This window comes from Coloeus monedula (assembly GCF_965178545.1).
Source record: "Coloeus monedula genome assembly, chromosome: 1".
In the NCBI taxonomy this organism is placed as follows: domain Eukaryota; kingdom Metazoa; phylum Chordata; class Aves; order Passeriformes; family Corvidae; genus Coloeus; species Coloeus monedula.
The window spans coordinates 160,906,783-160,933,088 of record NC_138781.1 but is presented as its reverse complement, the minus strand read 5'-3'; the positions used below and the strand labels follow the sequence as shown (position 1 = coordinate 160,933,088).

Genomic DNA, 26,306 nt, shown 5'->3' with positions numbered 1-26,306 from the left:
TCTTCTGCCCACAGTGGACAAACCCATGGTGCTCCACACTCACTAACCCTCCTACAGTGTCATGTGAAACTTTTACTGTGCCCTGAGCAACCCCAGCCACATGCTAGCTGGCCCAAGACCATGGGCAGATAAACAGTAACATTACAGGAGCAAACCATACCATCACATCACCTAAAGCCATCCTCTCCCCTCCCAGCATTTTTTAGGTTTATCTGCTGGCAATGCCAAGCTCCTGGAAGAGCAAAGTCCTAAGACTGGAGCTGCACACCTGGGACATCAGCGATGTATGTCCCTGCATGGACTCTGCTTCCAAAACTCTGCATGGACAACATCCTGTTTCTCCTTTTGACACCCACCTTAAACAAAGCTTCTATTACAGCATTCCTTGGATACAGTCATGCCTAGGCATGGATCAGAGCTGACAGATCTCAGAAAGCCTTCCCCATCATGTGAGGAATGAACCTGGGAAGTAGAGGCACAAGGGAGTGAAACCCTTGCATGTCTCATTGGGAAGGGATGGCAGATTGGGCTCTCCCCCTCTCCAAGCACAGTGATGTGGATTTCCAGGAGAGGCCTGGCAGGAGGTCTGAAGACCAAGAATAAGTTTGTGCAGGATGTCTGACACTGTGGTGCTCGCACAGCGTCACGCTGATGGCTGGTTTTGGCTCTAGTTCACACTGACAGCTTTTCCTGAGACAGAGATGTGTGATTACAGCCCTCTGAGCACCTGCAGCACAAGGAACTCGGTGGTCTCTCCAACCTCATAAGGAAGGACATGGCAGGGCAAGGCACTCCCTAAAGAGGCTCCAAGACAGGTGGAGGGAGACTTTGGACAAAGGCCTGGAGTGATAGCACCAAGGGGAATGGCTTCCCACTGCCAGACAGCAGGGTTAGACAGGATCTTGGGAAGAAATTCTTCCCTGTGAGGGTGGTGAAGCCCTGGCACAGGGTGCCCAGAGAAGCTGTGTCCGCCCCATCTCTGGATGTGTTCAAGGCCAGGTTGGACAGGGCTTGGAGCAGCCTGGTCTAGTGGAAGGTATCCCTGCCCGTGGCATGGAGTGGGACTGGATGTTTGTGACGGCTCCTTCTCACCCAAACCATCCTGGTGAGATGTGAGATGCTAATCTCAGAGAAAATTTGCTCAAAGCCCCAGAACATCAGTCCAGCTCTCACTGAGGATCCGCTTTGCACTTCTCCGTTCTCGGAGCCTCCCCAGGAGCAACAGCAACATGATCATCCATGTCAAGTACAAACACTGGAATTGCTAAGTGGAATCACACTTCACAGTAATCCCTCCAGTCTTATCTAAAACCCTGTTCCTCTCCAAGCCTCATCCAAACCCCAAAAGAGACAGTTCAGACTGTCCTTTGAATGTCTCCTACAGGAATATCAGGAGAAGAAAAACTATCATTAGTTATAGGAGCAGCCTGACTAGTTTTTGGAAGGAATTCTATGACACAGTAAATGCCTGGACAGCTTCAAGTCTTAAGTTCTGAGTTAGGAAGACTTCTTTCTTCCAGAACAATTTTTAGTCACTCTTTCATAGCTGATGAAACAGCTCATGTGGGTAAGAATGGCCTCATCCTGTCAGTGTCTTGGCTGCAGCACAATTTCCAGCCCAGCAACACTGGAAATACGAAATTCCATTTTTTGTTTTGGATATGTGACCTTGCAGCTTCAATAACACCATTTTACATGGGTTAGGAAGAAGGCTGAGGGAAGGAACACACCCACCACAACACACAGCTGTGGCAGTGTTCATCATGAACTCCCCGTGTCCATGGCCATGCAGGCATTGTGGGAAGCTGGCTGCCCTCTCCCCTGGGTGCTGACAGAAGTGGACAAGCTCAGCCAAGCCACCAGTGCTTTGCACTGCTTGAACAGATCCTACATAACCTCCCTCAACATCTGCCTTTGAAAGGGTCCCTTATTCCCTGGTTTTATTCCCTTTAGGCCCCAGACACACAGCAGCTCCCCTGCTCTGGCCCAGCACAGGAGCAGTGAAGCTCTGGCTCACCGTGCTGCCCTCCACATGGCCCGTTTCTCTGCCTCCAGAGCCCGGCGTTCTGCTGGAGACAGCTCCTTCTCCTGCCCGCTCAGCAGCTCTGGGCTCTGCATCCGCAGCCGCTCCTGGTGCCGCCGCTCAGCCTTGGCCGTCCGCACTGGGGCCCCGGGATCCGCCATGCCCACGAGCGATGGGCTCAGCCTGGGCAGAGAGAGAAGCGGTGACGGAGGCTGCCTGCGGCCACCACAGCTCCCTTGCCTGGGAGTGGCGGCTCCAATCGCCTGCTCAGTGCCACATCCACAGGCTGCCGTGGCGTGTGGGAGGACACAGAACACAGGCAAGGTTCTTGTAAGGAGTTTCTGGCTGGACGGGGCTTGGACTGACTGTCCTTGGAGCAACCCCTGAATGGCAGGGGGGTGAAACCAGATCGTCTTGAAGGTCTCTCCAACCCAACCCATCCAAGGATTCTAGGAAGTTGGGTCTTCCTCCACCAAATCCTTCCTTTGCAGCCCCTGGCTGCTACAAAAGGAGATGCTATCCAGCCCCTGCCCCAGCTGCCCCACTCACCCTGACATGGAGTTGGTTCTCTGCTCAGACTTGATCCCCTCTTCCAGGGAATTCCTCTGTGAGCTGCTGTTCTCACCGTGCTCCAAGGGCCTGGAGAAAAAACCCCTCTGAGCTGCAGCACCACAGGCTGCACACCCAACGAAGGGTGGGACAGGTCCACCCCCAGAAAACAACAACAGGTTCAGGGTGAAGTCACACCCATCCATGGCTTTGCTCAGCAGCTCGTCCACCATTGCTGTGAGCATTCCCGTGGGGATCTCCTAATGTCCATACTGGTATTAGAGCCCATTTCCTGCAGCAAGAGGTCAGCCAGCCATTAACACACACACACACGCACACAGACAGAAGTTTTTCCTCAGTTTTTCTAATAAAAATATTGGCTGGGCTTTCTTTTCCTCCAGATCCTACCCTTCAGTCCCGGGAACTTGGACCTCACACTTGGGTTTGTTAGATGTGGCACAAAGGAATTGCAAACAGAGGAGCCCAAGAAAGATTCGCCTTGGAAACACTAGTCACCTGATCCTGATTTTATACCTTCATGAACAGATTAATTTGATCATTACAAGTTCTTCCACGAGATGGGCCACGGAGCTGCTCTGAGGGCTAGAACCTGGCTGGGAGAGCTGGGGGTGTTTGGTTTATAGTGACACTCAGCCCTGATTTTTACTGCTCAAGTTTATTTTAATTAAATTTCAGTTTATCTTCCAGCATGAGAAATATTTCAAGAAACACAACTTCAGTCTCTTCCACTGCCTCCCCTGCATTCAAGTGTAAATAATAAGACACTGAAAGTCATCTGATAGATCCAGCCTTCCTGTTCTTCAGCATCCCGTGTTTCAGTATAAAAACAGGAAGGAAAAGTGGGACTTCCCAGAGAATCAAGGAGCTGCATTTGAGTGCTTTCCTCCTTGGAGCTGCCTCAGCACAGAAGGGGCAAGGAAAGTCTCAGGGCATCATTATGTGAGAAGTTCTTCAACTGAGACTGGCCAGAAAAACAGAGAGAAATGAGATTCCACATGCCAGGGTGTTTTTTGCCACTGTGACTGAAAAGTTTTTGTGGAGAGGAGAATGTCTGTCCCAAAGACTTCAAAGACAGGTAAGGACAGCTTCAGCTTCACTCCAGTGCATTATTCATTTACCTGTAGCCTTTGAGAACCCTTTTCTCATTCTTTTCTCAGTTCTACACCCAAGAATTAGAAAAAAAACCATCAAGGTAACCTGGAGGCCAAGTTCCAGAGAATAGGGAAACAAAAGCCTAAAAAAACCCCAAACCTGTTTTAGCATCACTTTATCATTCAGCTTGTCTTGAATAATCTCTCTGTAAAAATCAACCTCTCCACATATCCTTGGGCACAGCTGAAGGAGCTGTTCCCTGACAAGAGCGAGCTGGAAAACTTGGCCTTTTCTATGCTGAAGAAGAAATCTTGCCCAGCCCTCTTCCCTGAGAATTCCTGGGACACCTCTGACACGTGCGTGGTGCAGGGCTGCCTGTGCTCCTGTCTTACCGAGCTGCTGGAGCCTGGATGCTCCTTCCGTTCAGCCTCTCGACCTTGTACTCGACACCCTCGATGATGATGCTGGACTGCACAGCCTCAGGCACCTGCCTCACCTCCTCATCCTCCTCGGCTTCCTCCTCCAGCAGAAGGGCTCGCTGCTGCTGCAGCTTGCGGGCTGCCAAGGGAGACAGGAGCCAGCTGACACCACAAAGCATTCGCTGAACCCCCAAGGATGGGACCTCTGGGCAGGTCCTTACACTGAACCCCCCAAGGATGGGACCTCTGGGCAGGTCCTTACACTGAACCCCCCAAGGATGGGACCTCTGGGCAGGTCCTTACACTGAACCCCCCAAGGATGGGACCTCTGGGCAGGTCCTTACCCTGAACCCCCAAGGATGGGACCTCTGGGCAGGTCCTTACCCTGAACCCCCAAGGATGGGACCTCTGGGCAGGTCCTTATGCTCCTCATCCCTGCAAGTCTGGGCTGGGTTCAGTCTATTCCCTCTCCATGGACACCTTTGTTCCTCCACACTTCCACTAATGCTTCAGATGAAACAAACTGCATCATTTCCTCAGTCCTCCTTCCTTTATCCACCAAACTTCCATTCCTGGACACTCTAGGGGCAGATTTCCAGCAGCTCCTCATGCCCAGTGTTGTCATTCTCAAACTGGAAACTGAGTACAGTCTCTTCTGCCCTTTTCCCAGAGGGAACAGCCCTGGGAGTCTGCATCTCCCCACTGGCCTTCTGGAGGAACCAAGGCCTGGGGTGATGGGTCCCACACATGGCAGTGGCCCTGGGAACCATTACACTGGTGAACACAAGTCACGAGAGGGTCAGGAACACGAGGAGACAGAGAGCAGGTGGCTCTCTGAGGCAGGTGTCCTGCAGGTTACCAGTCCCCAGGGCTGTTCCTCAGGGTTCAGGCCTGGGACCAGTTCTGGGCAAGATTTTTATTAATACTTTTATCTGGCTGCGGGAGCTGAATGCAACAGTAACACTTTGCTGATGATGCCAAACTGGGAGGTGCTGGTGACTCTCTCAAGGGCCATGAGGCCTTGCAGGAGGATCCAGACAGGCTGGAGCATTGGGCAACCATTAATGGCATGAAATTTAACCAGAGCAAATGCCAGGTTCCACAGCTGGGACAGCACCATGCCAGGTCCAGGTACGATTTGGAGAGATGGGGCTGGAGAGTTCAGTAAAAACTCTTTTTTCCACTTCACATTGTTCCTCATGACCTCCTAAAACAACTCTCAAACAGGAGGAAATTACATCAAAAACGAGAGCAGCAATTTATCTCCTACTGCAAACCTAAAGCAGCACAGTGAACACTGAGAGTCTGAGAGCTCTGCTGCCAGTCGTGAGTGAGGGTGCAGCTGGCACAGACTCACTGTCTGCAGTGGCTTTAAAAATGTTACTGAAGGGTTTACCAACTGCAGACATAGAGCTGCTGCAGAGTGCAGAGGAGGGATATGGGAATACTCCGAGGGCTGAAGCCCCTCTGCTCTGGAGACAGGCTGTGAGAGCTGGAATTGTTCAGCCTGCAGAAGAGAAGGCTGCAGGGAGAACTTACTGCAGGCTTCCAGTACCTAGAGGGGCTCCAAGAGACCTGGAGAGGGGCTTTGAACAAGGGCCTGGAGTGACAGCACAAGGGGGAATGGCTTCCCACTGCCAGAGGGCAGGGTTGGATGGGATGTTGGGAAGAAATTCTTCCCTGTGAGGGTCCTGGCACAGGGTGCCCAGAGCAGCTGTGGCTGCCCCATCCCTGGAAGTGTCCAAAGCCAGGCTGGATTGGGCTTGGAGCAACCTGGTCTAATGCAAGGTGGCCTTGCCCATGGCAGGAGGTAGGACTGAGTGAGCTTTAAAGTCCCTCCAACCCAAACCATTCTGTGATTTCATGGTACAGGACACCCTGAAACTACAGCACTTCCACCAACCCAGAAAGCATTAGTGGAGCATTCACAGAATTCTTCAACATTCACTTACTTCAAATTATTCCCAGGCCTTACAGTAACCACCCATGGGCTTCTGGAAGTGCTGCATTTCCACGGGAAAGGAATCACTTAACAGGACAAATTTCTGTGCACGTATTCCTATGTACCTTCCTCCTCTTTCATTTTCTTCAGGTCATCCTCCCCCACCAAAGACACACGCTTGGGAGGCTTGTCCAGGTGCTGCTGCTTCACCTCAATCTCAAAATACTTCTGCCTCTCACGGAAGGACCTTTGCTCAGGGCTGTGCTGTCCCCCAGGGCTGTGTGTGGCCATCTGCAAGAGCCACACTGCTGCCCACAGGCCACCCAGCCACACCACTGCCCACGGGTCACCCAGGCACCCCACTGCCCACCAGCCACCCAGCCACTCCAGGCTGACCACAGGCCACCCAGCCACACCACTGCCCACGGGTCACCCAGCCACACCCACTGCCCACAGGCCACCCAGCCACACCACTGCCCACAGGTCACCCAGCCACACCACTGCCCACGGGTCACCCAGCCACCCCAAGCTGCCCATGGGTCACTCAGCCACACCCACTGCCCACGGGCCACCCAGCCATGGCACCCTCCCAATGTCACCCCAACCCTTACTCTGCCACCTGCCCCACACTGTTCTCCTCCTCCTCCCCAGCCCTCCCACACGGTGACCCCATCTCCCCATCCACAGCCTCCATGACTCCCACCTTCCTTCCAGCCCCAGCGCTCACCTCCAAGGCCATTTTGGTGTTTTCTGTGCTGCTCTGACCAGACAATTCCTAAGAACAGAAATAAACAGGCATGTTCTAAAAAGAAAGTTTCCAGCCACTCCCCAGCCATCCTCCAGCCATGTGTCCCCAAGGCCAGACCAGATGACACAGGCTCCTGAAACTGTCCCAGAATTCGCACAGATTTAACAAGTTTTAACAACAATCAGGAATGAGGATTTATGTTAAATTGAGGGTTAAACAGAACATGGTGTGACAACTTCTGAAAGGGCAGAAACTGAAAAACACACACAAAACAGGAGCAGGGGCTGAGCGAGAGCTGGAGGGGGTTCACAGGAGCTGGCGGGAGTTCACTCACACTTTGCTTACATCAAAGACAAAACCACCCAAAATTTACTTTGAAGAAGCAGAGATGCCATCAGAAAGAACGAAATCTGTAATAAACTGGGATGCATAACAGAATACTGGATGAGTAGAAGTACAGGGGGAGGAAACTGATCCACAAAATCCGTGAACCAGGAATCCATAGGAATAAACTGAGAACTGCAAATGAGTTACGGAAAAGAAGAAAGTTTTATAATTAGACAAACTGAAAGGACCCACAAAAAGAGAGTAAGGAGATGACCTCTGGCTTTATCCAAACATACTCCAAAAACTAATTCACAATTCAGAACTTGAGTGGATTGGCCTGAGCAACCTCCTACAACTTTGGAGGCATTTGAACAATGCTCTCAGGCACATGGTGGGATTCCTGGGGGTGTCCTGAGCTGGACTCGATGATCCTTGTGGGTCCCTTCCAACTCAGGATGCTCCAGGATTCTATGGTTCTTACACCCAAGGCTGCCCTATTTTGCATGGGGGACTGAGGCAATGACCTCCATGGCCTCACCTAGCCCAGACTGTACCATGATTCAACTACGTGGAGGGGAAAAGGAAGAGTTACAATGAAGATCAAAATAGATTCAAAAGTATTTCAGCACAGGTTTAGACTGGCCCTGTTTGGAATTTCAGAGTTCCTTTGCATGAGAATAGCATGGTTGTACATCAGTACCCCAATGTCTGGGGAGAATAACAACGCCATGAGATTCCATGAGCTTCCGGGACCTGATACAGACAGGACTCTGCCAGGATGACCCATCTGCATCATGAACAGACTCCAACTTCCACAGGACCTCAACATGTCCCTCCTCTACAGCAGCTTTTTTTGGAGGGAACAAATCATCACCTCCTTCCCTTCTCACCTCTGGCAGCTCGCACCTGTGCTGATGTTACCCCCAGCAGCTCGAGTTACCTGTGTCCCGAGCAGTGGGTGGGACAGGGGCACGGCTGCGAAGGTCTTGTAGGCCTGCTTGACATTGATGGGGACCTCGTCGGGGGAGGGTGGCGACGGTGGCGATGGTTTTTGCTACAGGGACAGACAGGAGGTAAAGGTGAGCACAGGTGGGGTGGAAAAACCCACACGGGGGAAACACAGCCCAGCTCTTGGCCCGCAGAGCCTGATGAGTGGAATATGGAAAGGAATATGTTAGGGAACATGTAAGGAACGTGTAAGCCTTGTGAAGGCTGCTCCTGAGCCTTGGGCAGGAACACGAGGAGCAGAGCACTGCACACAGACTACACACAGCAGCACAAGGATCACAGCCCCATTCTATTGCCTGGATGGTGAAGGAGGAGTGGCACAGGTCTTCACTGAGCTGATAAGAATCTTGTGACAGATCCTTTGGCCAAAGGCACATTGCTGTCCCAGTCCTTGAGGATTTCCACCCAATTCAACCAGTAAGTGCCTACCTGAATCAGGGTTTTTTGGGCTAGAACAGGACAGCTACACATTGACTCTAACTCTAGGGCTGAACAAGATTCCCTCTAGTGGAAGGTGTCCCTGTCTTTAAGGTCCCTCCCAACCCAAACCACCCTGTGATTCCACAATCTGATCCAGGGATCTGTGATCTGGAGGAGATCTGCCTTTGATCTCAAATTTTCCCTTTGCAGAATTAAACTTACTGAGAAACATCTGACAAGCCCTGAGGGGACCTTCCTACTGCTTGTGTCTGTCTTTGCTGGTCCTTTCCTCACCCACGTTCCCTGTGACCCTTCCTGCCACGTCTGGGGGGAAGCAGCACTGGGGTCACCTGCTGAAAGCATCACAGAAATGTAAGGAGTGGGGGGCAATGACACCACAACCTTCCTTCTGCTGGAAAGTAAACCCCCTTTAGCTGTTCACCCCTCCAACCTTCCAGCTGCACTAATCCATTTCCAGGCCTCTCTGGTTCTTCTTAGTCCTGCACTAGGGCTAAATTATGCTGTTTGATGATACTCCTTCTGCATGGGCTGAAGGACAGCACAGTGAGATCAGAAGAGACTGTAAAATGTGAACCTTGTCCAATCCCATGGATCCTGTACAGCTGTTTGCCTGCAAACCAGGTCTCTTTTGGCATCACATTGTACAAGCTCCAGTAGGGAGAGAAGGGCTGGATTCATGGAATCTCACCCAGGATGGTTTGTGTGGGAAGGGACTTAAAGCCCATCCAGTCCTTCCCTCCTGCCGTGGGCAGGGACACCTTCCACTATTCCTTCCACTTTTATATTGGAGGAACTCATGTCTTCTGTCATGACAAAGACCAAATACCCGAATTTTTCTCTCCCATCAACAAACAGCCCCAGGAATATGAACCTTTCAAAACGAATCATTTTGCAAACCATAAAATCCATTGGCAGGATGGTATTGGCTTTTGCTCCAAGGTGCCAGACATCAACAAAGGTTCTGTAAGATTTATGTCTCCAAAGAATTCAACACCTCACAGATATGGCTCTAAACTGGTATCTGGTCTGGGGATTTTGGCCACAAAAGCTTCAGCAGCACAGACTCCTGGGACAGGGTCATGGAGCCATGGGGCAGCTGGGGAGGCCCAGAGAAATAAACAGGATGCACTGACCTGGCTCTGCCTGTGAGGAATGTGGGCTCCTTCTCAGAGAGCCCAGACTGGTGCATGGACACCACCAGCCTTAGCTCAGGCACGTGGTCATCACAGCACAGAGTCACCTCTGGGAGGGCGTCCTGCCCCCACAACACTGGCACTACAGCCACCCAGGGCAGACACACGGCTTTCAGGGAGGAAACCCCAGGCCACTTACAGAGCTGTGGATCCTGAAGCATGGCTCGGGCTGCTGGAAGGGGTTGGGGCTGTCCCCCTCCTCCGCACTGTGTGAGGCAGCACTTTGTCGCACGCGGGAGAGAGGCTGAATGACGCCAGGCTTGGTCTGCTCATGCCAATGCCCCAGGACAGGATGGGGAAAGGCAGAGGAAGAGAAGAGGAGGGAGAAAGAGAGAAGAGAAATGAGCAGTTAGGGCAGTGAGGTGTCTGCCATGCAGGTGAATAAACAAATTGCTAATCCATGCACCCCCGCTCCTTTCCTCCACTGTGCTGCCTGCTCCAGCTGCTGGCAGGGAGAGCTTTTGGAGCCAACACCAAAAAGACTCAGCCAGTGAAGGGTTACACAGGACCAGTAGATTACAGAGAAGGCCAGGACACAAGGAAGCACCTGCCATACCAGCAGCAGCTACAAGGGTTTGCAGGGCATGGTAAGTGTGACGAAGCTCAGAAAATGTGAGCACCAGGGATGGAAGCAGGGAAACATCAGCCAGGAATGGGAATGGGCAGAAGCTGTGGATGGAAGTGAACAAGACCGAGTCAGAGCTCTGACTAGAAATGCAGTTATTGGAGCAGAGACAAGAGTCTGAAACTTCTAGATGTCACCACCACTGCTGGATGTTGTGTGAAAGTGAACAAAGCATCTTCAACTAGAGAAAGTGGCAGCAGCAACTGGGTAAGCCAGCAAAACCTGCAGGAGGTGAAGCTGCGAGGCAAAACAGGAGTAAAAGCTGCAAAAACAGTTGTGCTGGGTTTTCAGATGGACCATATTTAAGACCTGATGCATTTGTACAAACTTGAGGCAAAGTGGAGGACTGGAGGAGACAGAGTAGGAGCCAACAGGAGGAAGAGACAAGCTGCATGTGTTGGGGGATGCACAGGGACACCACAGTCAGGACTCACGGCAGCTGTACTCACTGATTTACTGTCATCCTGCGAGGTAATGAAGTTAATGGAAGCCTGCAAACAGAAATACAGGGGTAAATCTGGAGTGCACCCTGAACGCCTTCAGTTTACCCCTGCCCCACTGCCCACCTTGTATGGGGAGCTCCAGGTCCCACAGAACCCCTGCCCCCCCATACCTGCTTCTTCGGTGAGGACAGGCCAGAGCCCACCTCCAAGAGCCTCTCCCAGCACCTCTGCTATGTAAGGAGGCCCTTGCAGCTCTCTGCACATCTCCAAACTCTGACCCCAGCTCTTGGATAGTCCTGGCCCATGGGCACAGCCCCTGCTCCTGGTCCCTGGGCACACCTCCAGGTCCTGGCCTGTGGTCACAGTCCCTGCTCCTGTCTCCTGCTCACATCCCCAGCTCCTGGTCCCTGGGCACATCCCCTGCTCCTGGCCCATGGCACATTCCCTGGGCATATCCCCACCCTCCGCACTTGCCCCCGAGCCCGAGCAAAGCCATCCCACCGCAGCTCCTCCCCAAAGCGCTCGCAGGTGCCATCACAGCAGGCGACACACGGGGAGCAGCCCCTCGTGCCTCGGGTGCCATCAGGGTGCTGCTCCCCCAGTGAGCCCCGGGGGAGCCCCAGGGGAGTCCCAAGCCCCCACAGGGACGTGGGGCCAGAGGAGGGGGCGCGGGCAGCGGGAGCAGCCGGAGCAGCAGCGTACACCGCACACCAACAGCACTTACAAAGCGCGTCTCCCTGCCGGCCAGGTGAGGAGGCCGGGGGGCTGCGGGCACCTGGAGAGGGGCATCGGCGGGGGGAGAGAATGGGAGAGAAAACGGAGAGACTGGGTTTTCCGCAGGAGAGAAGCAGAGAGATTGCAGCAGCTGGAGCTGGTGGGGTCCCCACCACAGGGGAAGCCCCTCTGCCCTGCTTGGCACACACAGATCCACCACAAACACCTCCTACCTCCCCCCACCCCCTTGCAGAACTTGAGGCCAGGCATGACCATCACAATGCCAACTCAGGACAAAGGATTCCATTTCCCTCAAGGAATTCTCTGAAATAAGCCCATAAACTCCGGCTGGACTACAAGATATTGAAACCAAAGAATTAACATTAAAAATAGATGGAGCCAGAGAATAAGAGACAAAATTCCTCGGAGCTTCTTCTTTAGAGCAACAATCTGAAGGTCAAGACCCTAACCCCCAGACAAAGAGAGATCTGGGAGTGTTCAGCCTGGAGAAGAGAAGGCTGCAGGGAGAGGTTAGAACCCCTTCCAGTGCCTTAAAGGGCTCCCAAGACAGCTGGACAGGGACTTTGGACAAGGGCCTGGAGTGACAGCACGAGGGGGAATGGCTTCCCCCTGCCAGAGACGGGATTAGATGAGATTTTGGGAAGAAATTGTTTCCTTCAAGGGTGGTGAGGCCCTGGCACAGGTTGTCCAGAGAAGCTATGGCTGCCCCATCCCTGGAAGTGTCCAAGCCCTGGTTGGACAGGGCTTGGAGCAATCTGGGATAGTGGAAGGTGTCCCTGCCCATGACAGGGGGCTGGGATGAGATTGTCTCAAAGGTCCCTTCCCACCCAAACCATGCTGGTTTTCATTCTGTGAAAACCAATCTCAAAGAAAATTGGCGCTTGTGGTAAAAGGAAAACTTAAAAATGACCCAGCTGCTGTCAGAAATGCAAATAGAGAAACACAGCTAGAACAAAGTGCATTGAAATAGTTTAGCTATAACAGACAGTATCTTCTAATCTTCCTGTGTTCCTCATGAACACTCAGTTCTAAATGATCCAAGAACTGAGGGAGACAGGCTGAGAAGCAGCAGAAGACGGACTGAAGTGCTGCTCCTACTGCTTCCTACATGGTCCTGACCCTTCTCCTAAGCCTGTGTTAGCAGTCACCTCACCCCAAGGTGATTCTGTTCACCTCAAGAGCTCCTGTTCAGCTCTGAGAACTGAAATGGTTCACTGAAGACCAGGGAAGTGCCAGAGCTGGTGGGGAGAGCAGCTGGAGAACAGCTGGACTACAAAATGAACGCAACAGACCCAAAATGAATAAGGACAGAGAACAAAGTACGAGTGGCAGTTCACTCCAGCCCCCAACATAAAACCCAGTAGTAGACAATGACTGTAAAGGGAAAATTTAAAAATCTATTTAAGTTCATTTAACTTCAAAAGGCTCAGCTGAGCTGTGACACCTCCTGCCATGGGATGGACAGAGGGATCAAAGACTCAGATATTGAAAAGGAAAGTTCAGAGATCATATAAGGAATATGAATGTCCAGGGAGAAAAGGTAACGTTTATAAAGAAAAAATCATCAGGAGTCACAAGAATTAAAGACACTTCCCATTCCAGAGGAAAACCCTCTGAGCAAGGAGCTGTAGCAAATCACTCCCTGAGAGCAGGGTCACCTAGAACTGGCTGCAGCTGGACCCTCTGGCCCAACAGTTCACATGGGTCACCTCCAGTGTCACACACAGAACCAGGGGTCCTCTGCAAGCCTGGGCAGCAGTGGGCAGCCCTGGTTTACAGACCCAAGATCATTTTCCAAATCCTGACTCCTCCATTTCTTACTACATACCAGTTGCCAGAATTAAAGAATCTCTGCACAAGGCACTGGTGAGACCATTCCCAAAAAATTCACAACTACATGTTGTAGCCCCTCCTCATCACCCTGCAATTAAGTTACCCCTCAGAGCTAATTTATGACCAGCTAATTACCATCCTGGCTCTCTGAGACATTTAGAAGGAGGGAGTTCTTCTCTTGCTCTCTGGTTGCCTGCTGCGAGGGATCCCCTCCACCTTGAGGGTGTCCCTCAAGAATGGAAATTGCCCTCAGCTACCTCTGTCCTTTATCCCTGAAGTGCCTTCCTGCCTTTCCCATATCACCTGTCCTGGGGACAGTCTCACCTGTGGATTACTGGGAGAATAGGGGGTTTCACGCCTGGAATTTCCTGTCCCAGACTCGCCCACAGGAGCCTGAAAGAGAGAAGACAAAGCTCAAGACAAAGCTCAAGTGTTACTCTGCAGCAGGAGGGAGTCTGTACACCCCAGGAGGCGTGGGACACCCTGGACATCCAGCGAAGGCCCTTCCCTAGGGAGCAAACTTAGCAGGGCCCAGCAGCACCTGGCACATGCCAAAAAGCACCAGAAACAGCAAGAGAATGATGTTAAACACTGGAACCAGGACCATATCCCAGTGCCCTGTGAGGCCAGCTGGATCAGGTTACAGCCTCTGCCTCACAGCGTGTCCCAGGAATCCTCTTTCCTGACTCTTCACAGCACTCACAGGCAGGGTCACGGTGCAGGCAAACCTCCTGCTGCACAGACACTGAGCAAAAAAAGCCATTCCTGGCTGGAGGGAGACAGGGCTCTCCTCACTTCCAGAGGAACCTCTGGCTGAGCCAGCCAACAGCCCGGCCCAAGAGCTGAGCAGAGAGCAGCGTCCCAGGAACCACCTGCACTCTGACTGCGGAACGGAGGAGCACGTTTCAGAAGTATTTCAAATGCCTTAAGGTAGAAGCAGGCCATCTGGGATTTAGGGAACTATTTAGGCAAACCTACAGTTGCCAGTCACTAATACCACAGCCACACACATGCTCAGTTGATTCAAGTCAGTCTTGGGCAACAGTATTTTGACAGACCAAGCCTGAAGTGACCTGAAGTTTATACTGGAGCACAGATTCCAGATACCTTGCTCTAAGCTCACCTGGCTACACACCTGTGGAACTGCTACCAAGGAACTGAAACACCTCCAAGATCACTATAGCTGAGGGTTGGGTTTGTTGATTGGTTGGTTTATCCTCTGTGTATGGGGCCGTTTATGTGGAGTTGTTTTGCTTTTCAGACCACCCAAAAGGCTGCTGAAAAAGGAAGAAGAGGAGAGCAACATGGTGCTCATCTGGAGGATGGTATCTTTGGATCTAGTCTCTGCTCCACCACAGGTTCCCTGTGCAACAGCAGGAATGTCAAATACAAACAGATTTGCCAGAGCAGAAAGCAAAGTTCTCCCTTGAAATTCCAAAGTCTTAATCTACTGAATAGTGTCCCTTGGAGGAGCAGCTCCTGGGCTGCAGATCAACTGTGCTTTTCAGATGTCTAGGAAGGGCTGTGTTCAAGCCCAGGAATGAAAGTGTGGCACCAGCACTGATCTTCTACTTGTCCTGCCAGCTCCCTGCTGCCAGCTGAGCAGGCAGGGATGCCACTGCTCCCAGCCAGACCCAGAGGGACAGCGGGGAAGTCACAGATGCCATCCTGTCCCCTCAGCAGGGCCTGGCAGTGCATTAGTGGCTGGAGGATGACACACTGACCACTGGGGACCGATGGCCCCTGTACGCAGCGCTGGGGGCACGCAGGTTGGGGGAACCGGCCCACGGGCACCGTGCTGCCCGGCACCGGGGTTTAGTAGGGTGCAGTGGCTCGACTGTGTGAGTGCATGCCACACGCTACACGCTGCTTGCCTTGGAGTACAGGCTGGTCTTCAGCACGCCCCCCCTGCCATAGCCCAGGGGGGGCCCCCCCAGGCCAGCCGTGCCTGTGGCCTTGCCCCTGCGGTTGGCCACCACAAAGGGGTTCTCACTGAAGGGGATGGGCTGCGAGTCGATCAAACACTCTGGCGTCTCTGGCAGCTGCTCCTGGGACAAGGGACACCCCACGGGGTCCTGCTTGTCTCCCCGGGGCTGTTCTGCCCCGCTCGTGTGCTGGTGGGGAGGCGTGGGGTGCCGGGGGGGCCTGGTTGCGCCTGCCGCTGGGTCCGGGGACACTTCCCGGCCGTCCCATGCCGTGGGCAGGGACAGCACCGCGCAGTCACCCTCCATGCTGGAGCTGGGCTTAGCACACTGAACAGGCTGAGAGGAAAACAGAAGGATCAGAGAGAAATAAGGAGAACAGAGTAAAGAAGAGGAGGGAGAAAATACAGAGCAGCTGCTGAAGGACAGGGGAGAGAATTCCAGTGCTAATGCCCACACACCATCCCGACCCTCTCTCCTGCTCTACCACCAGTCTGTGACCCCCAATGTCACCTCCAGGAGAGGACCTTGCCATGCACACATACCCTGGGGAACTGACAGATACTCCCTGCGCTCCTCCAATTCACACACATTCCTGCAGCTGCTCCCCAGCCAAACTCATTTCCAGCACCTGTAAAAGCACACGTTCCCCCCCGCTCACCTCAGCGCACAGAATCACAGAACAGTAGTTAGGGTTGGAAGGCACCTCTGGAGATCATCCAGTTCAACCCCCACTTCACTGAGCCCCACCACCTACAGCCCAGCCTCTACTGTCACCCCAACGCTGCCACACAGTCACACAACACCCGCTCCCTGCACTTCCACCACACCTGCACAGGTGAACATGCTCTAATGGCCCCACTGCACCACAACACACCCAAAACACCAGAGCTCACTGCAGCGGACAGAGCACAGACCCTTTGGGTGGCTCTTGCTGATGGCAGGACTGAGGCAGTCCCAGCTCTGTTGGGGCTCAATGCACGCAGCCCAAATGAAGCCCTGACCCTTCCTCTTAATGCCATAGAAGAGAGTTTGTTACCACAGCCAGAGCCTTCCTTAGGGGAGCAGTGAGAGTCAGAGAGCAAAGACCAAAGCTTCCATCCAAGTGCCTCCAGGGAGCAGAAAGACCTCTCCCGCTCAGAGCACATTCTTCAGGTCCTGTGTCATGGCAGTGGTCACCAAAATAGCTCTCAAGGGTGGGCTGGTGACTACAATGGCAGCTGGGAGGCTCAGGAATTTCAGAGGCCCTCCCTTAACCCCCAACCCAACCGCTGTGGTTGGCAGAGCCCTGGCTCATATCGTGTTTCCTCATCAGTGAAGCCTGTGCTACCCTGAGAAATTCTGCTGTTGTGGCTACGTGATTTTTCAGTGTAAAAACCCTACTTCTAACCACTTTTCCCCAGAGTGCCATAATGCCTGACAGTCAGTGGGGAGCCTCAATCCCTGTTTTGTTCTTGGACCCAACTGGAACTGGGCTGGATCTGTGTCTTGCTGTGAGCTCCAGCTCCTGCTGCAGTGTGTCCTGGTGCGGGATTCCTCGCTCCCCAGCCTCACTGGGGCCATTCCTGTCAGACAAGCCACAATTTCTATTTTGGGTAAGCAAAAATTTAGGCAATGCAGCGTGCTTTCCCAGCTTGCAGACAAGACAGACATGTGCTACCCTGCATCCTCCCTGGCACTGAAAGAATTCCAATCTTAAATCCGATGAACAAATGAAAAAAAAGAATCAATGGCAAGAAACTGAAGAGAAATAGATTCAGAACAGAAAGCACAGGTTGCTAATTAACTAACCATGGTGACCTGGTACTGGGATATGTCAAATCTTCTCCATTTCTCATAGTCCAGAAAGCAAAACTGGACTTGAACCATTTTGCTGTGATCAGTCCCTCACCGGTCTGGCTTTCATTCCTGTTCAATGCAGAAGATAGAGACTGTAACAGCTCTTTGACTTCTGTAAGGGAAATGTCAGAGTCACAGAATCCCAGGATGGTTTGGGTGGGAAGGGACCTGAAAACTCATCATGTTCCACCCCCTTGCCATGGGCAGGGACACCTTCCATTAAACCAGGTTGCTCCAAGTCCCATCCAACCTGACCTTGGACACTTCTAGGAACAGGGTAGCTACAGCCTCTATGCAGATGCTGCAGTGCACTGGGTGCATGGCCAAAGAGCATCACTCAAACCAGCATTCCCAGGCTGCTTCCAATGGGAGTTTTCACTTTGGCTTAGAACAGTGGACAAACAGAACAGGCCTCTCACCAGCCTTTTTTAAATCCTGCTCACAAAGGGACCCAGATGTAGCAACACAGATCAATCCAAGACAGACAACCACCTGCCCCCTTCTCTGGGGACCATTCTTGGAGAATCCTTATGACTAATTCCACCCACAGTTACAGTGGTCAGTGGAGAGATCTACACCTCCTGTTCCACAGTGGACAGATGGACCTGCACCTCCTCCTGCTCCACAGCAAGAACAGCTCTTTGTGTCCCATAGCGAGGACAGGAACTGTTCCCTGCAGCTCCCTCACGGGGAACTACGCAGCAGTAAAAGACACCCAGTCACTGTTTAGAGGAGAACGTACGTGGTGAGAATTGGCCTGGAGGCAGGAAGAAAAAGAAAACCACAATGGGAACAGGGCAAGAGCACCAGTCCTCTGGAGGAGGTTGTCCAGAGATAAACGATCTGTTACTGACCTGCCTGCTCTTCCACTGGCCAGACTGACCCTGGCTGAGTCTTCCAGCAGTCACCTAACAAGCCAGGGCAGCTCCTGAAGGACCACCAGAACCTCCCTCTCCCTACACCAGAACCTCCCCGTCTCCACGATCCAGGCAGATGTACTTTTCAAACCAGAGCAAAGACAGGGCTGGTGACAGCTGCACAAACATAGGCACCCATGGACCCTTCCTTGTGATGGGACATTTATAGATGCCGCCCATCACCGTGGCATTCCGGCGTGCTCAGCCCCACATTCCCGTGCCTGGCATTCCCAGGCTGACACCGGCTGCAAGGCACAAGCCCCACAATGCTGCTCTGCTCTGGACCACACTCGAGCTGCCCCGCACGGAGGCAGCTGCTGCCTGGGGCTGACTCTCCCCCTCTTCCAGCTCCTGAGTTACACTCAGAGATGCTAAAAATAAACCTTTTCCTGATCCTGCTTTTTTCTGTGAACAGCAAAAGGGAAAAACCAAAACCTGGGAAGTGTGGGAACAAAAGGAGGCAGAGCTGGAACCAAAGCAGAGCTGTTATTGGAGTAAGGCCTGGAGTAACAGAGGAAAGGGAACAGGAGAGGAGACCTGTCTGCATGGAATGAGATGGAGACAGGAAAGGTGAAAGAGATGATCCTGAAATACCGGAATGGGAATGCAGCATGGGATGATGACAGCAAACGGAGATCTTGCTGCAACAGGAGGACAGGAAAAAGACTGAGGATGTGTGAAGGAGCAGGCAGAAACCCGGTAGAATGGGGGTGATGCAGGCAAGATAAAAGGAAGAAAAGATGGAGAGGTGAGATTTTAAACAACACAGGAGAGAGGTAAGTTTGTAATCTGTGACGTTTGTGAAATCTGGAATTTCTCTTGGCCACTAAATATGAGGGACTGCCAGGCAGGACACAGGGCAGGAATGCCCATGGCAGGAGTCACAATACACAACATGATGCACAAGCCACGGGGCTCGATCACGACACACAGCCACAGCCACTTCACCTTCTGCAGGCCTGGGGGAATCTTGGCTTTAATAGAATCTCAGGGTAGTTTGGATTGGAAGGGACCCTGCAGACTAGCCAGTCCCACTCCCTGCCATGGGACACTTCCACTGGACCACCAGTGGTAGACACTTCCCCGAGAGGGATGGCTCCAAGCACTGTCCAACCTGGCCTTACACTTTTCCTATTTTCAATACTTTCAGCAGCCTCATCCCTCCTCTTTCCTAAACACCATCCCACCATGGATTTACAACTGAGCTGTGCACACAACACTGTCATCACTGTGTCAGGAAGAATCTTTCTCTCCCTCCTTGGCAGCTTTTTGGAGCCTCTTCCTTCCACAACAAATCCCTGAATTCTCCCACTCACAGCCCCTTCTCTCCCACCAGGCTGTTTCTTCTGCCTTGTTCCCAACTCTGCTTTTTGCAACTTCTCAAACTTTGCCTCTTCCCTTCCCAAAAGGCAAAGCCACCTGGCTCTTGCTCTCCTCATTTTCTTATTCCCGTCTTTCTTTTGCAGCTACCTCCTGTTTCAGTGCCTGAGTCCCCCACAGTTCTGCTTCCCAGTTTTGCTTTGCAAAGGATGCTGTCACGTCCCACACCATGGCACAGGTGGAGGGCAGGTAATAGAACCACCATGGCCTTCTCTGTTGGGACCCCCACCTCCACAGCCCCTCGCTGCCTCCCCTGCAGGGACCCCTACCTCCACAGCCCCCCATGGCCTCCCCCTGCAGAAGCCCTCATCCCCCACTCACGCCACGGTTGCCTCTCTGCAGGCCACTGCTGGGCAGTGCTGCCAGGGTCCGGTAGTCCAGGCGCAGGGGTTCACTGGGGATGTTCTGGAGAGGGGTAGAAAAACACAAACACCAGGAAAGGTCAGGCCCAAAGTCAACTAAATCAATGAGAAAGACCAATAAAAATGGAACCGCCCCAGTAATAACCAGGCCTTATCTCCAAACTCGTCAGAGTTCCCACTGCCTGGAAAAAGCTGGAATTGTTTGAAACACAACCATGTGAACTCATGGCAGGAGCCAGGCTTGAGAAACCCTGCAGAGAACGTGTCACTGTGGACCCCTGGTCACCCACTACTGCTCAGATCCCTCCACTCCTCCTACCCCCATGTCCACTTCCTTACGGAGGAGAGAATGTGCCATACCTACCCGTTTGCTCCAACAGCATCCAGAACAGCTGGATCTGGACATGTTTAAGAAAACAAGTCTGCAATTCCTCTACCGTTTCTTTTTCCAACCTTAACTCACACACACTGTACAACTTCGTTCAATTTTGCTTCCCATGTGTTGTCTTTCTAAGCCTAAATAGAAGCCAAAGTTTCTAACCCAGCCCCTGTTTTCCTCAATCCCTTACACGCTTCTTCAGTTCTGATCTCTTATCCCCAAAGCCACATCCTTTTAGGGGAGGGAGTGGAAAATACAAGCTTTGGGGAACAAATTCTTTTTGGGGATTTCTCCAGCTTTCCAGTCTAGCTGTAGCCCTTTTCTGGGACTCTCCAGCCCTTCCCCTGTGCTGCTCACCTCCGCTTCCTCCTCAAGCTGCTGCATGGCTGCCTCCCGCTCCCTACGCATCCGCTCCTTCCACGGGACAGAACAGAGCCAGAGCAGAGAGACAAGAGAGAGGCAGAGAGGTCACACATGCTGGGCAGGAACTGCTGAGGGAACAGAGGTGCAGTGCCAGCATGAGGAGAGTGGGAGCAGAACCCCAGCACGAACACTGGGACTGGGGAAGGAGGAGCAGGAATTTGGCACTTGCACCATTATCACCAGCAGAATGGACAGGGACAGAACAAGATGATCTGGGTGCCACAGGTGAGAGGTGAGAGCAGGTGTCCCCAAGATCCTCAGCAGGGACAATCCTGGGGAAAGTAAGGAGAGCTACAGTGCCCCCCAGCGTAACCTACACCAGCACCAAGGGAGGGGAGGAGTTTGCTCATTGCTGGAAGAGACACCTCGATGGAGCACAGACAGGACAGGCTGGAAGGGAATGGAAAAACAAACCTACAGAGCACAGGCCTTGCTGGCTTATAGCATCACATACAGAATGATGCAAATACAAAGGGTCAGAATGGTCTTGGCACAAGGTCAGCTCAGCACCAGCTGTCAGCCCGCAGTCACTCAGCACTGCAGGGACATTAGAGAGTGACCAGTGACTAATCCCAAAAGCTCCAGCCACAGGCTTGCTCCCAGGCTGCAAGAGGAAGGGAACAGCGCGGGACTTGTCCTAAGGACTGATTTCTGTGCACTGATATTTCTATGACTTGTCACCCAGCACCTCTGGGCAGAGCCAGGCCTGGGGACAGCACAGCAGCATCCTTCCCTTCTCTTGTCATGGAACCCTCCCAGCTGCTCCTCCCAAGCAGGAACCAGATGGTCCTGAAGTCCTGACACTGGGAGGATGGGAGGTGGAAGGCAGCTTAGAGGGAGTCAACTGAAAATTCTGCTGAGCACCTGGGCCCTGTTCTTAAACAGATTCCATGCATTACAGATTACCACTGTCCCACATCACCCCTTGACCTCCAAGCAAGAACATGCAGCATGAGAAGACACTAATGCTCTGGAGGATCACAACTCCCAAAAGGATATTCAGGGATCTTAAAGTTTATTCTGAATCTGGTTGTGCTTGTTTTGGCCAAGAGTTCTCTGTAGGGTGAAGGTTCCAGGTGACATTAATCTGGTGCATGACTGTTCTCTGAGGTCATATTCTGAGGAGTGGCAGGAGCACCAGTCAGCCCAGATGGAGCTGTGGTACACTCCAAATCCATCTCTGACAATATCTGGGGAGGACCTGGGTTAAGACTAGAAAAATAACTACAGCCACAGAGCCAGGAGAGGGCACCAGGAATCAGCCCACAGAGACTCGGAGTTACTGACACTTCTACTAGAAACTGAATTATCAGAGAACTGAAGACAAGAGGTGTCAGCAGTGAATGGGTTTGAAAACTTCTACCATGAGTAGAGCAAAGGAATAATTCCTCCCAGTTGTTCAGTTCACAGCCTGCTGTGGGCTGGAGACACGTTTGGTCTCTATTGCTCTTGTGCAAGAACAAACATGAAACATTGAAGAGTAAGAAAAACGGTCCAAAAATGGTGATAGAAATTACCAGGGATCTGGCACCAAGATGGGAACTTCCTTCAGTATTCCAGTGGCCACCAAGGAGTGCTGGCTCCATCACTGGGATAAATTTAATAATCAAAACCAGTTTTAGAGACATAATCCCAGATTCAAGGTTTAAAAGGCCCAGCAGAAAAACATGTCTTTGCCCACGGGCCTCAGGACCCCGGGAGGTCCAAGGAGCCTGGAACATCCATTGCTGCCTCCTCCTGGCACACCAAGGGAAGTGGCACCAAAATACATCAGCATTTTTTAAAATGAGATATGGCCAAGGCTACTTCACAAATCTTAAAGGTTTTTCTGGGTTTTTTTTGACCCAAATATTTTTAAGTAATCTCAGTATAAATTTTGGCAAAATTTTTCTCTACCTGAGCCTGGACAAATGCCACCTGTTCAGCCCGAGCAGCACAGTTCAGGGCCACACTTGGTATATTCACAGGTGTTAGGAATGCTGATACTGACCCACAGTACCTGAAGTCTCCTGGAATGTATTTAAATCCATATATCCATATTCAAATCCATAAACTGCCAACATTAAAACTGGCAGGAATACCCTTTAATCAAACAGAAACACAATGAAATCAGGTTTGCTGAAACCACATCAAACCACTCTGAGCTCCTTCCCAGGCAAGGAATGAGGCATTTTATAGGAAAAACCTAAATCTGATCTGAATTGCCTCTGCTCTGGGCTGAACCAAGAGAAATGCTGAGGTCCCTCCTATGCAAATTATTCAGGATGGTTTGGGTTGGAAGAGACCTTTCAGGGTCATCTAGTCCAAGCCCTGAAATGAGGGACGTCTCCAAATGGATCAGGTTGAAGACCAGTCTGTAAGGTCATTTGACTTCCATCCAGAATTGCCAACCTCACCCTGCTCTTGTGGGGCAGCAAATGTAAACAAGCTCAGAAATTGCAACTGCAGAGAGAACCCAGAGAAACTTCAGGTGTATCTGAACCGGAAACTTGACTAAACACCTGTAAAATGGACACACTCATCTGCCAGGAGAGAAGATTTCCCACTGACAACACTGAAGAATTCAAGTTTTCCCTCTTCTTCCAACAACTCTGACTGGATAAATTACCATTTTAAGAAGGATGACTGGAAACTCTAAGTCCTCAAGGGGCTTGAGTCTGCTGATCTATTTCTGTGAAATTCTACTTCTGTGAAACTCTCTTTCTGTGCAAGGCTGAACCAGTGGGCAGAGACACAAAACTCTCACAGCAAAGCAGAGAAATGACCATGTGAACTAAGGAGCATAAAGCTGTGACTGATTAACAGCATCACTTCTCCACTCAGGGCAGCTCAGAGCTGTGTGTTCTCATCTTTGCTCACAAAACCTCTGTCAGTCACAGGGTGCTGGACAGAGAAAACGGAGTAAATTTGGGACTTCCAAGCTCATTGGCCATTTTTCTTGAAGCTGCAGCTTGGCCAGGAGGTACCAGCAGGTAACAAGGGTGGCCTTTGTGAATATCACAGGAGCATCACCAGAGAGGTGCACAGGGAGGTACAGCAAAGCCAAAGAGCAGCCGGGGCAACAGAGCAGTGCACTACAGAGAGGGAATGCCCAGAGCTCTGCCTCATGGCACTGACAACGGGGCAGAGATCCAGAACTCCCATGGCACTGAAAACAGGGCAGAGCTCCCCATGGCACTACAATGGAGCAGAAATAACCTGTGACACCTTCCTTGGGACTCACAGGCTTGGCAGAGCCACTGCCACGAACAGACTCTGCTACACAAATAATCTCTCACCACTTTCTCCATTTCTTCTCTCTCCCACTGAGTGGCTTCTCTCACCATTTCCATCTCCTAGGAGAGAGCAGAGTTAGAGCCACCTCACCCAGTGCTCTCTCCACACCTGCAGCATCTAGAACCTCAATGAAGGTGTCACAGGCCCATCGTAGCATGATCCTGATCCAGGTGCTGGGTCCTGCTGATCACATGCCATGTGCACTGCCCATTACACTGCAGGCTGCATGCACCAAGGGAGACACTAGAAATTTCCAGAAACTGCTTTCACTCTGTAACACGCTCCCAGTTCAGCCACAGCACACACCTTCTGCAGGATCTCCACCTCCTCGGGGCTCAGATCCCGGTCGATGGAGGAGATACTCTCCAGGCTGTTCTTGCGCCCAATGCCAGCAGCAAAAGGGTTTGCAATGATTCCTGGGGACATCTGCAAAGCAAGAGGCAAATCACACCTGGTGGAAGCCCACAGAGGGCCATTCCGAAAAATCCCTATTCCAGGCTCCCAGATACAGAGTACCAGGACAATCCCAACCAAGTCAGAACCAGAACTCTTTCAACAACTTGAAACCTTTTTCCATAGAATCCCAGACTGGTTTGGGTTGGAAGAGACTTTGAGAGCATCCAGCTCTATCTATCCCTGCCATTTCAGCTGACAATTGTTCGAGGAACCTGAGGTCTAAGTAAGCTGAATTTAAATTGATCCAGGTGCAAGAAGCGGATAAAGGTGAGCAGGGATCGCGTTCGTGTTCTACTGGAGAATACAAAAGCTGACTAGCTAAGCCTTGGAAACAGAAATCAGAGAGGGCACAGGATTGCTCCAGGGAAGTTTTACCCTGTGGGGAAAGATGAACACCAGTAAAGAGCCAGAGCATTTATTATAAATGTAACACTGGCCAAGAAAAAATGGGCATAACCGAGTGAAAATGATCTTGAAAACTTTTTTTTTTCAGTGCAGTGCTATTGTGGGACTGTTCTGGAACCAGGAGGAGAAAGTCCTGAGGGACCACTGCTTTTCTGGACTGAAGACCCCCTCCAGTTCATATCATAGGTCAGACTTTGAAACCTGGGACCTCAAAAAACCAAAAAAATCTACAGCAAAAGGTTAGGAAAATCCAGCATTCTGTGAAGAAAGAGGTGGGATCCATGTGGTGGGATTCTGGTCACTCCAAGGGCACCTGCACTCCAGTCCTCACCTCGATGGCAGCCGCAGCCTTGGGGTCAAAGCCATCACACACCAACACGAGGAGCGCGTCACCCACACCACGGAGGATCTGCACGGCTTCCGTGTGTGTCATTCCCAGCAGGCTCTGGTGATTCACCTCCAGGATCCGCATCCCCACCTTCAGGCGGCCATCCCGGGCTGCAGCCCCAGAGGAGCTCACCTGGAACATAGCGGGGAGTCACTGGAGCAGGTCAGAGGCGATGGGAGACCACGGGGCCATGGAGGGGAAGGAGCAGACAGCACACACAGGGAACGGGGACAACAGCCCGCAGCTGCAAGTCAGGGGAGGCATCTGGAAGTACTATGGAAAGGGCAGAAAAGGAGGAACCTGTACAGCCTGGTGGAGGGAACAGGTGTGGAAGAATCTTTTATGTGAGATAAAAGAATGTGAATTTGAAATGTGTTGTCCCAAGGAAAGAAGCAGGTGAGAAAGAAAAGCTCTCACATCATGATGCATCGCATGGAAAGAGAAATCATTTTGTGGTGGGAGAGAGACACAATGGAAATGCAAATGAAGACAAACTAAGGAGGAAGGAGGCAGGGATCAGACATGCAAAGAGGAAGGAGAGGAAAAGCACCACTTTGTCTGTTGGTTACCAGAAATACACGTGAAAATCAGAGGCAGGAAAACCCCTCTGGATAGGACAGGTAAGAGAGGTTGAGGGGACTAACACAGCTCAAGGGAGAGCAGGGAAGTTCAGAGTTTTGGTTCTCTGCAGGCTAAAACAACCAGTATTTGGAAAAACAGGGAGGGGAGATGGGATAAACTAACTCTGCACCATGGCTAAACTGTGAACCTTCCAACCCCCAAATGCTGTAAGGCTGCAGGAGAGAAAACCAGACCCAATTATTAGAAATAACTGTCAGTTAGAATAATCCCAGGTTTTCTTTTCCTGCTGTTACAAATGTCCCAGGTGAACGTGCAACTGCCACTCAGAAAGAGGGAATTTATTCTCTTAACTTTAGAACTCAGATAAAACAGTTACATAATGACAAATGCTGAGTGTTCCCTTTCCTTAACAGCAACCAGTGATCAATTATTAGGGCTGACTGGCAATTATGGAGTGTCTTCAGCCATGAGGATAACTCATACCAGTTTCTACCCCAAAAAAGCAGGTAAAGAGGGAACCAGCGACACTAAGGTGAACAGCTGGAGTCCTCTTTGTCAGCAGCAAGACCAAAATGACA

At 51.7% G+C, this 26,306-nt stretch overlaps 1 protein-coding gene across 29 annotated transcripts in view; it reads right to left on the bottom strand.

Annotated features, from left to right (window-relative positions):
• SCRIB (scribble planar cell polarity protein) overlaps positions 1-26,306 on the bottom strand; it is a 97,678-nt gene that overhangs the window by 12,942 nt on the left and 58,430 nt on the right. For 6 of the 29 annotated variants that reach the window (XM_082291445.1, XM_082291471.1, XM_082291450.1 and 3 more), the window contains 16 exons: positions 25,090-25,278; positions 24,204-24,323; positions 23,900-23,956; positions 20,556-20,612; positions 19,779-19,862; positions 15,274-15,660; positions 13,724-13,792; positions 11,556-11,606; positions 10,838-10,879; positions 9,903-10,028; positions 8,062-8,175; positions 6,750-6,821; positions 6,172-6,337; positions 4,078-4,243; positions 2,573-2,662; positions 2,018-2,206 (listed from right to left, as the gene is read on the bottom strand). In XM_082291445.1, coding sequence (XP_082147571.1) covers positions 2,018-2,206; positions 2,573-2,662; positions 4,078-4,243; positions 6,172-6,337; positions 6,750-6,821; positions 8,062-8,175; positions 9,903-10,028; positions 10,838-10,879; positions 11,556-11,606; positions 13,724-13,792; positions 15,274-15,660; positions 19,779-19,862; positions 20,556-20,612; positions 23,900-23,956; positions 24,204-24,323; positions 25,090-25,278 — 1,979 coding nt within the window. The remainder of the gene's footprint in view (positions 1-2,017; positions 2,207-2,572; positions 2,663-4,077; positions 4,244-6,171; positions 6,338-6,749; positions 6,822-8,061; positions 8,176-9,902; positions 10,029-10,837; positions 10,880-11,555; positions 11,607-13,723; positions 13,793-15,273; positions 15,661-19,778; positions 19,863-20,555; positions 20,613-23,899; positions 23,957-24,203; positions 24,324-25,089; positions 25,279-26,306) is intronic. The other 23 variants (XM_082291456.1, XM_082291452.1, XM_082291473.1 and 20 more) reach the window with 21 other exon arrangements.